This window comes from Phyllostomus hastatus, unplaced genomic scaffold (genome assembly GCF_019186645.2).
Source record: "Phyllostomus hastatus isolate PE091 unplaced genomic scaffold, TTU_PhHast_1.1 phas_scaffold_78, whole genome shotgun sequence".
NCBI lineage: Eukaryota > Metazoa > Chordata > Mammalia > Chiroptera > Phyllostomidae > Phyllostomus > Phyllostomus hastatus.
In genome coordinates, this window is record NW_025334041.1 from 6,023,413 (window position 1) to 6,034,807 (window position 11,395).

The window sequence follows — 11,395 nt, forward strand, 5'->3', positions numbered from 1 at the left end:
CAAGTACAGCCCAATGTCACCTGTTTGTGCAGTAACTCAAACTCAGGCTGAGCCTGGGAGACGTGAGAAGGACTGCTGAAGACAATGGGATCTGAGCTGGGTTTCAAACAGGAGCTGACCAGGCGAAGAAGGAAGGGGAAGACTTGTTAGGAGGGGGAAAGGGCATGGAAAATGGCACAGAGCTCCTCTGACTGAGAAACGTTGAATTCAGACCATAGGGTTGATGGGGACAGAGGAAGGAGAGTGGTCGGACTGGGGCCACACAGAGTTGCCTGGAGAAGGCATTATTGACCGTTACTCTATATTATGTGACTGAGTGAATTTTATTCTCTAAATAGAAAGTCAAATCTGTAGGTCTGGAGACAGGCAGTAATGTACTATAGGTGAAATCTACGACTATTTCTAAGGCCATATAGCACATGCACGCACACACACTATCCTGTGTCTTCAATCAAAATGCTTTGCCCTCAGAATGACCCGGACAGAGCGGGGAGAACCAGCATAGTCAAAGTGACTGCTGGCCAAAATGGCCAAATGAGGCAAATCCCTCCCAGACAATATAAGGAATGGCAGCTCATGCTGTATACTGAAAATGTGTTACATAAAACCCACCGCTGTATTCATTCAGTCTATCGTTTGGCCCCTGAAAGATGATAGTCCCGTAACCAAGGTGCCATCATGTCCAGAATTTCCCTGAGCACCCCCCGCCCCGCGCGCCTTGTCTCTGGTCCTGGGGCTGGAGGGCAGAGTGCCAGGTCAGAGGTCCCGGGCCGGGGGGAGTCTTCAGGTCCTGCTGCCTCCTCTGTCCCCGGACCTTACCCATCCCGGTCCTTTCTCCACACGGCAAGGTGGGATTTGGGAATTAGTGGAACAGAGGATGAAGATAGCTGCCCCTGGACATAATTTTTCACTGAATTAAATCCTCGGGGAAAAAAAGGACCTTAGGTGGCAAGTAGCAAAGCCCCAGAGCCTCAGATGTCTAAGCGCACCGTGTGTGACAGGAAGCCCCTGAGGGTGACACTGCCCCAGACCCATGACAGCTTACTGCCACACCTCCTGGCGCCTGTCTCCCTCCCAGACAGCTCGGACAGGCAGCGGCGGTTTCTGGAGCGTTCGCCCGGGAGGTGTTAGCGCGCCCAGCTCCGCAGCCTCCCTGCTCCGAGTGCAGAAGAGCTGACCCCCACCGACGCCTCAATGACAGCAAGCCAGGGACATCAATAAAACTCATTATAAGTGATAGCAGCCTTTCAAACAGGCATGCGGCTCGGAGAATTAATTCCTCCCACCCCTCCGAGGAAGCTTTGGTGAAATTAAAGTGCGGATAGTCGTGCCCACGAATCTCCCATTTCCTGCCTGCGTTCGTCGGGAATCTAGGTCAGGGCAGTGCTCCTCCTCCACGTCTCCGCCGGTACAGGCCTCAGAAGGGCAAACCCCAAGTTTGCACGCCCCTCCCTTGCCTTGCCCGTGCCCCTGCAGAACACCAGGTGTCACGAGGACAGCCACACTGACACTCGTGTGTCCAGCAACTTCAGCACCAAGTCAAGAGGTTGAGCCTGGACTCGGGCAGCGTGCATCCCGGATGTCGTTAGCAACTCAGAGCAGCTGTTCTGCACTGTCAGCCCGGAAACCAGGTCATGAACTTCACCTTTGCCCGTTGACCCCCGAGGGCCCCCCAGTGCTGCTGTAGGTGCTGCCCTGACCGGTTGTTCTAACGCAAAGCCCTGTCCTTCCCTGTCTCTCCGGCCTCTCGGGTGTGAGTCAGTCGCCCTCGTGAATGACAGCGTAACAAAGAAGTCATCGTTTGTATAGCGTTCCTAACCAAAAAACAACTTTCACGAATATGTAAAATTAGAGCTTAGAATTTTATCGAGCAAATGCTTTAAGTTTTTTGAAAGAAGAAAATGATCACCTGTGATGGTAGAGCCTTACTATGATTATTTCCGTTTCACATGTCACTTCCAGTCTGTGTCCTCAGGGGAACATTGTTCATAGTTGTGCTCCAGTGGAAAGAAGGTTCATTCCTCCTGCTGTTTGCTTTCCTTACGGTCGGATCTTCCTCCGCGTCACATTGAATAGCTGGTTGAACGTATTTCTCTGGGCTGCTAATTTGCGATTTCTTTAATGGTTCACCCAGTGAAGGGAAGACATGCATTTAGTATCACATACTGTGTTCTTTGCTTGCTTTTCAAGTTTTTTAGGAATAACCCCAGGAGTGGGATTTCTCGTTCTTGATGTGGACTGCCTTACTGATGTTTTCAAGAGGATGATACCAAGTCTTGGTACCACTAGTGGGACCAATGACCGTTTTTATTATAAACTAAATGACCTGAGAGACATGACAAACTTAATAGAAAAGTTGTTTATTGTTTGTTTTGGGGAGGTCCTCTCTAATATTATCAGTCTTCGCTGGGCCGGCCTCAGTGGAGGCCTAAGGAAGAAGAAATGAGAAATTGAGAGAAGGGTAGTTTTGCAGAATACCCCATTCTGTGACTCACCTCCTTCCCTTCCCTCGTTTCTGTTCCCGGCGGGTGAGGAGGCCGTGAGAGTGCGAGATGCTGGTAGGTCTGGACTTGAACAAGCGCCTCTCCGTCTTAATGAGGGACCCGCTGGGAGTGAGCCAGACACCGACCGGCCCCCAAGAGCCACACGGCTTGATGGTTGGTGGTGTCAGGAGAGGCAGCCAGCTGATGCTGAGCCTTTTGAGTTCCCTCTGGGTGAACACTCTAACCCACCTGAAACTCTGAATGCTGGAGGCATTGACCTCTTCCTGCCTTCTGTCTTCCTTCTGTGGCATTCTTCTGTGACAGTGGCCCAAGGCAAGTCCTCTGATAGCGTGTAAGGCAGAGGGTGATAGCAGTGGATGCCTGGTGGGTGCTTACTGAGGGTGCAGCTCTGGAGGAGGGGTGGTCGTGAGCAGTGCTGGTTAAAAAGGCACAAAGAAGGCAGGCAGGCCACCTCAAGGGTCCTAACAATGCAGAACACCAAAGTGCACGCACTTGACCCTTCCCCTCCATGTCAGGGGGCGCTAGGGTGTTGAGATGTGTGATCATTCTTGTCTTCTAAAAGTTGTATCCTGCTGAATGCTAGCACAGACCAGTAGAATAATCATCGTACCCAACATTGCACGGTGCAGACAATTCGAGAAGTGCATTTTAACACATATATTAGACTTGACAGAGTGTGTCTCAAGCAAGGTCATTCAACTACAATGAAATGATAGTGTCACTTAGGCCTTGGTCCCTTGGGTGTGGCTCATTCTGTCCGCACTCAGCAGATAGATGCTCGCCAGCGCATGGACCCAGGCGTTCTGACATCGAGCCCGTGTTTCCCCCGGAGCTGCTATAGGATAAAGTCTAGAGTTTGTGTGGCCTTTGCTCCACAGTCGTTTTGAGATCAAGAGATCTGAACATGTAACCTAAAGATGATGGGTTCACCCCAAAATCTAACTACCTCCTGGGCGTTAGGAAATGTGTGTTCCTGCAAACGCCCTTCTGTCTGGGGGTGATCGGGACAGAGCAGTCCTGATGCTGCTGATCGGGAAGGAGCTCGCAGCGTGCCACGGCCTCGCAGCAGCGCGGAGCGGAAGGGGCGAGAGGCACGGCTCCGGGCGCTGTGGCCTCGGACAGCCCGTCGGCCTGCCGCCTCTCTGGGTGCACTGGGAGCCGCCTCCGCATCCAGCTGCAGCCCCTCGTGGCTGCAAAACCCTCGTGCCGGCCTCCCCGAACACGTGTTTGCTCTGCTCTCTCGTAGGAGGTGCTCGAACTGGCCTTCTCCATCTTGTACGACTCCAACTGCCAACTGAACTTCATCGCTCCTGACAAGCATGAGGTAAGGGGCTCAGGGGGGTGAAGAGATGAGAGAGGGTCACGTTTTCTCTAGAAAAACAAGCCGGAGAAAAATGCTGGAAACACAGAAATTTTCTTTAAAAAGGAAAAGCCTGCCTGAGGAAAATCAGGAGCAAAGCAACCTCTTGTTGACGTGGAAAGGGCTGGGAAAACTGCCAGCTTCTCGCGAGCTCATGGAATAGTCCGTGACACAGAAAAGGGACGCACAGAGCGGTAGGACTCGGGGCAACCCAAAGGAAGCAGCAGCCCTGGTTACAGCTTCAGAGGTGCCATTGAATATTTAGGTTTTGGTCCTGATTGCCCCAAGATACACTTGCCTCTGTTCTTTAAACTGTTTGATATACCTGAAACTAATATAAAATAATATGGAATGTAAATTGGAATTGAGAAGTAAAATTTAAAAAAAAAATTTGATAGAGTAGGTTTCCGACCATGTTTCTTTAAATTACTTTGAGAAGTTCAGGGCTGTCTCTGGTGTTCAGTTTTATTTTTAAGATGCTTTTATTCCCTCTTGACATCTTGTTATGTGTACAATTTGTTTCTCTCCTTGAGGCACGCTGTCAGCTATATTTAAAATATTTAGCATAAAGCTGGGAAAATGCATTTATAAGATAAAGTAGCAGCTATGGCTGATTTAACTTTTTATCCTGTAAGCTAGCGTCCGACATCATGCTTGAAACTCTCCATTTTCGTTTTGTGCGTGGTTGCATAAACATCTTTCAGAAAGGAAAGGAACGCTTTCCTAAAACATGGCTTTTGTTCCCTGGCTCCCCCAGGAGATGTAGCTCATTTAGAAGTTATTCAGTATCGGGTTTACACTGGTTGGAAGCTTTTGAATAAAATTGTACACCCCAAAGAGAGAGGGGAGATTAGATGCAAATCCCGCATTTAGAACGGTGTTTAAATATAATTCTGTGCTGCTTGGCATTTCGTCTGCAGAAGGGCACGACTCTGTCTTCATCTCCCTGAAAATAGATTCAGTGTCCTGCTGTTTCTCTTTCTAAATGAAACTGTGGTCGCGCACAGGCCGGCACACTCAGGATGTACACAGCTGCGGAGCGCACCACCTAACACCACGGTAGGGCCGTGGATGTCATTTACAGCGAGGCTGTTTGCCCCAGTGCACGTTAACTCCAGACAATGACAGCGTTCTGGGACTGCCCCTGGCGACGCGGTGGGGAGGGACCGCTGCGTGCTTGCACTCTGAATCACTTCAGACCACTTCACGTCTGTTACCTCGTTTTATTTTTTTAAGATTTTATTTATTTATTTTTAGAGAGGGAAGGAAGGGAGAGAGAGAGACAGAGAGAGAGAGAGAGAAAGAGAGAGAGAAACATCAATGTGCGGTTGCTGGGGACCTGCAACCCAGGCATGTACCCTGACTGGGAATCGAACCTGAGATGCTTTGGTTCACAGCCCTCGCTCAATCCACTGAGCTACGCCAGCCAGGGCCTGTTACCTCATTTTATTGGCATCGTTGTGCCATAAAACAGAAAGTTTTATTACAGACGTCCTCATTTATAAATGAGGAAGGAGACATTTCCAAGGACGGAGTAGCTCAACAATAGTAAAGATAACAGTAACTACAACTGTTCCATGATGTACGTACTTCATCTCACTTGATTCTCATCTAAAACTCCAAAATGACAAACTAATAGTATCCCCATCTTATTAAGGAGGGGAATGAGGCACAGGGAAGCTAAGACACTCATCCAAGGTCAAACCAGGACTGAGCGGCAGAGCTGGGATTTGAACCGTGGGGTGTCTGCTCCAGAAACCCCTTCTCTTTGGCTCCTGCACGGTGGGGCTAGGAAGGGAGAAGGAAGCAAGCGGGGCCTGGACTCACAGCGCCCCGCCTGTTCCCATCCCCCGGCCTCAGCAGTTGCGGGCCCGCAGCCAGCCTGGTTCCTCTCTAGCACCCACACCCAGCTGCATCCCCAGAGTAGTTTCTAAGCCAATCCAGACCCCACACCGTTTTATTTGTAAGTATTCCTGCACACATCTCCAAATAATGAACGGTCCACTTGGAAACCTAACTACAATACTGTTGTCACACCCAATTGCATAATGCTCTGATGCCTCCACCGTGTGCAGCCACTTTTCACGTTTCTCCAGCTGACTCATTAATGTGTTTCCCTTCTCTACTCTGTTCAGATCGGAATCCAAATAATATCCATGTGAGGCAACCAGTTAACAAGTTTCTTACGTGGGCTTGAACCCGTAGGTTCGCTCTCCCCCGGAGCCCCCCGGAGCTCCCCGGTTTCTTGTGAGCATGTGCACGTGCTTGTTTTAATTGAAATTTATTCATTAAAAGAGAAAAAAAAACGGGTCCTCTGTCTGGTAACATTGCCACTAGTCTAGATTTTGTTTATTATAATCCTGTGTGTGTGTTTACCGTGGCTGCTGTCGCACGTGGCCGCACACTCAGAGGCTTAAAACAACATACGTTTACGATCTTTCAGTTCTGGAGGTCAGAGTTCTGACGCGGGTCTTTCTCGGCTAAACTCAAGGTCATCCGCAGAGCCGAGTTCCTTTCCCGGAGCCTCGGGAACACCCGTTTCCTCGGCCTTCCCGGCCCTGGACACTGCCCGCGTTCCGTGGCTCGTGGCCTCCGCCGGGAACAGCGATGTTACGTCAGATCCTCCCGTCGTCTCCCACAGTCAGACCCCCTCTGCCTGCCTCTCCTCTCTCTGACTCCCGTTCTGTTCCCTCTGCCGCTTGTAGGGACCCTTGCGATTGCATTCCCACACGGACAGTCCTCATCATCCCCCCGTTTCAGGATGAGCTAACTAGAACCCTTTGTCCCCTCGGCCATGGAACCAGCGTGCGCGTGGGTTCTAGGGCTGGACAGGGCCCCCCCGGAAAGCAGGGGGTTGTTCTCCCTGCTGCAGCCTGCACGGCTGTGTCACGTGTTCACCCGTCTCCTCTGTTTCTGGTTAAGTCATAATTAGATGATTAGTCAGACTCTGGCTCAACTCTGGGCAGCATAGACTGATGTTCTTCCCCGGGGTCTGGTTATCTCTCTTTGGGGGGAGGTCAGCAGCCACGGATGATTATTACTGCCTCGGTCCCTGGATCCATCAGAGGTTGCAAAAGGTTGCTATCCCAAATCTCTCCTTCCTTCATCATTTTAAGTGGGATGGTCACATAAAGAGGAAATGGCCTTACTGACCATTTGGCTGCCCTGAGGTCGTACCATGTGGACACGACAGGCAGGATACATACGTGGTTTCTTTTACCTTCCAAATAATGAGCATCTTCCAGAGGAGACTGATGAGGTGTTTTGGGTATGTGAGTATCCTTACGAAGTAATGGATATAAACATATTTTTTTAATTTAAACATTTAAACATAGGTTGCTGTCATTGTCACTGTCAGTGTCCCTATCTAGAGAAAGTGGGAACGCCCTTTGTTGGCTTCTGAGTCCTGTTGACGTGGCCCGGGTGTCTTGGATGATTTTGAGTCGTTCTGGTATGACACAGTACCCCAGGCTCCTCTGGTATGTCTCCTGCCTTTTCTTTATGGAGCTTCGGTTGCCTTTAGTTTAGCGACCAGAATCTGGGCATTGGGTGTGCTCATTGCCACTTGGGTGGTCATTACCTCTAGGCCTTTGTGTGGACAGAGCTACGAGTTATGATTCTCTAGAAGACAGAACGCATCATACATTTATACAGATACTTCCCACTCAGACTCAGTGCCACAGCGTTGCTATTTATCGGCTGATATACTTTTTAAATACAATGTTCTATGCCTGCCGCCTCTCAAAAGGAAGGAGCCACAGAAGTGTCCCCGCGGGCTAAATTCATCTGTGTTAGGGAGCTCGCCGGCGCTGGGAAGGCTGCTCGGGGTGGCAGCAATCCCCGGACTCGGGGATCATGACGAGACAGTGTCGGACCTGCAGACAGGGGGCCTCGGGGAGCAGTTCCGGGGCACACACACCCGGAGGCACCGCACAGACAGCTGGGAGCTTTTCCTTGTTGTTCTGTTACAGTTGTGCCAATGTCCCCCACCTCTTTGCCGCCCTCCGCCCAGCCCACCGCCCCACGCCCCACGCCCACAGTCCCTCCCCGCACCATTGTCCATGCCCACGGGTCATTCGTACAGGTTCTTTGACCAGACCCTGCCCCTTCTCGCCACCCTTACCTTTCCCCCCTCCCCTCTGGTCACTGTCGGTCTGTTCCTTGTTTCCCTGCCTCTAGTTCTCTTTTGCTCATTATTTGTTTGTTCGTTAGGTTCCTCGTATAGGTGCGATCACATGGTATTTGTCTCTCACTGCCTGGCTTATTTCTCTTAGCATAATCCTCTCCAGTTCCATCCAGTTTCCTCTCCCGAGATCTGTAACATAAGGATCTCCAGGGTAGGACCCAGGTATTTATTTTCACTAAAGTTATTTATAAAGCAATGAATGCTTGGGTGTGTTCAGAACCCATATTAAAGTGTTCATGAGGACGCCAATACTTCCGCAAAGCCCCGAGCACTCAGCTAAGGTTAGACGGGTTCAAAGCTTTGGCCGAGCTCCCAGAGCCAGGGCAGGAGCGAAACCCACAGGTCCGGGCTGCAGCAGCCAGACTTGGCCTTGTCCCACGCCCACGGGGCCCCCTCTTTCGGCCTAAAGAGCGGTGCCACCAACATGCATCACAGGAGAGTTCCGTCCCATCCCTGTGACCTCAGGTTTGCGGCAGTCTTACGTCGACATCTATATATCCTAGTAATCACGGTGTCAGGGACAGGCTGACTAGGGCCTGGAATTGCAGCCTGAGACAGGGAGGGCGGTGCAGGGTGGGAGGGGTCTCATGCTAGAAGGAAGGCCAGTGGGACGAGAAGAACAGAGCAGTGACTGTCGCTGAGGTCCCAGACAGGCCTGGGACAGCTGACCCATCAGCAGAGCACAGGGTCCAGAACTCACGCGGTTGCCTGAGGTGCGGGCGGCAGCGGTGAGTCTTCTCGCCGGGCACCGCGGCTCCACGACCGTCATGGCAGGACCCCGGCCTCCGGGCGGGACGCTGCCAGGAGCAGGGTAGGTGCTCAGGTGAACGGGACACAGCGCCCCCCTCCGAGGGTTCACAGTCTCCTGGAGAGGCGGAGGGTGAGATTCCTGTTGAGGGGTGGGGGGTAACCGAATACTCAGGGGGCTACTCCGGAGGGCTTTCCACGTGAGGTGCTGTCCTCAGGGGCTACGCCCCGGAGGCCCGCAGGAGGGAAACCCTGGGAGCTGAAGGTCCAGGGGGAGGAGGCCCCCGACAGGCAGTAACCCAGCACCCGCCGAGATCACCCAATAACGGCGGACGTGTTGTCTGCCAGACATGGGGCGGCAGCAGGCCATCCCCCGGCCCTTTTGCTAAGAAAGACAGAGGTAGGCCCACCGTTGATTCCAGGGTGGTGCACGGTTGTGCTCATGCGTGCCAGGAATCGGAGGGGACAGGGCTCGGCTACTGGACCAGGAAACGCCTGCAGTTGGGCAAGGAGCAGGTCTGACCCGATATTTCGTCCAGGAGCGTTGGCACGCATTCCGCCAGTACCCTAAAGTGACAGCCCCCCGGGAGGGGTGTTAGAGACATTCTGTGGCACAGTCGTGGAGAACTCCGATCCTGCTCTTACATAGGGAGGCATTTTTTGCACAGAGGAGCACAGGCACTGGAGTCTGATTCCACAGGTTCAAATCCCACCCACTCCACGTTACTAGCAAGCTACTGAACTTCTCTGTGCCTCAGTTCTCGTAAAACAGAGACAATAACAGAAATAGCAACCTTGCAGACATGTTGTGATGTTATAAATAGCGATGGAGGCCGAGCACTCGGCACAGAGCCTAGCACGTGCGGAGTAATCCGTAAGTGTGAGCTGTTGTTACTGCTCTTCCAAGTGCCATCAGTAGTGACCCCTGTCACCTCCTTTCCCACCAGTACTGCATCTGGACGGACGGGCTGAACGCGCTGCTGGGGAAGGACATGATGAGCGAGCTGACGCGGAACGACCTGGACACCCTGCTCAGCATGGAGATCAAGCTCCGCCTGCTGGACCTGGAGAACATTCAGATCCCCGACGCGCCCCCGCCCATCCCCAAGGAGCCCAGCAACTACGACTTCGTCTACGACTGTAACTGAAGGGGCCGCCCCGGAGCCGCCCCTCGGGAACTGGAAACCCAGCGAGCGGGAGAGGAGAAGGAAACCACAAAACACGCCGCCGGCGCCGCCTCGGAACCCTCCTGCAGAGGGGAGCGTGTGTCAGCGCTCCCTGCGGCCTCGCCTCGCACCCCCGAGTTTCTGCCCCTGCCGCCTGACGCCTGGCTCGCCGCCCCGGTTCTGTTTCTAGACGCCGCTGCTTTAGGTCGCTTCCCGTCGTGCAGTCTACTGGTGGGACGGGGCAAGAGCAAAACCCGCCACCGGCACGAGAGCCAAAGGGCCCTCCCCGCTGCCCCCTCCCCGCTGCCCCCACCCCCCACCCCCCCGCTGGCATATCCCCCCTTCCTGGCGTGTGACACGGCTGCGGCGCCAGGCTGCCCCCAACCAGCCGCCAGACCGAGGGAGAGCCCTGAGCGCAGCTGGTGCCTGGAAGGAACAGCCTAACTACTTGAGAAGAACAAACACCACCTCCTCCTTCCCCTTCTCCCTAGAGCCCGCTCACACCGCCAGTTCCACGTGAACCGAAATCTGCTTTCGAACCCACTCCCTCCTCCACTCCAGCCTCGGCCTCGCCCCGTTCCTTTCTGGTCCCGAGAGCAGCAGTCGCTGCCTTGTCCTAGTTCTTGCCAGCCTTGGGTCCCCAGACACAGTCCACAGGTCCCATGCGCGCTTCATGTCTGCACTGTGACCCCGACCAGCCTCCCTTCCTCACCAGCCAGTCTCGGGGTTCCTCCCCCGCCCGGGCCTGCCCCTGCCTTCCCCGCGCTCACACACCCTCCCAGCCCCGTAGCTGAAAGCACAAGAGGCAAGCTCGGTCTTCACGCTCCATCTCTAACAGGACATCCAAAACCTCCCTGCCTCTGCGACAGGCGGCTGCGAGCTGAGGGTCCGGCGTTACCTTCTCCTGGGCGGGGGCGGGGGGGCGCTTCCGCTGCAACAACCCGGGTTCCACAAGACGGTCAAGGTGTGAAACGTCCACGTTTACATCGTTGTAATTATTACAGGTGTGGACAGTCTGCAAGGGTTTGGGGTTGGTTGTTTGGTTTTTTTTTTTTTTGCTTTGTTTTTGTACAAAAGAGTCTAACATTTTTTTGCCAAACAGATATATATTTAATGAAAAGAAGAGATACATAAATGTGTGTACTTTCCAGGTTTTTTTTAATTATTTTAATCCTAAACATCTTCCTGAGAATAACATCTCCTTAAACACGCTGTGGAATAAAGTTCATTGTGGTGAGTTGGGGAGCCGGTGCGTTAATGTGGTGACTTCGGTTCTTGCTGTCCGGTCGTCAGGGTCACCGCGAGCCTGTCAGACACATGGCATCTTTGGCCCCACCCCGGACCCGCAGACGGGGTTCCCATGCACACTAGGGGACTCCAGAGCACTGCTGGTCACCATGGGCTCCGGTGTCGGGCAAGGGTGTTGCTTCTA

At 53.0% G+C, this 11,395-nt stretch overlaps 1 protein-coding gene across 9 annotated transcripts in view; it reads left to right on the top strand.

Moving 5' to 3' along the window:
* Window positions 1-10,283, top strand: part of ELMO1 (engulfment and cell motility 1) — a 472,430-nt gene extending 462,147 nt beyond the window's left edge. For all 9 annotated transcript variants that reach the window (XM_045828139.1, XM_045828136.1, XM_045828134.1 and 6 more), the window contains 2 exons: window positions 3,751-3,828; window positions 9,745-10,283. In XM_045828139.1, coding sequence (XP_045684095.1) covers window positions 3,751-3,828; window positions 9,745-9,945 — 279 coding nt within the window. In that variant the 3' untranslated portion in view covers window positions 9,946-10,283. The remainder of the gene's footprint in view (window positions 1-3,750; window positions 3,829-9,744) is intronic.
* The last annotated feature ends 1,112 nt before the right edge of the window (window positions 10,284-11,395 follow it).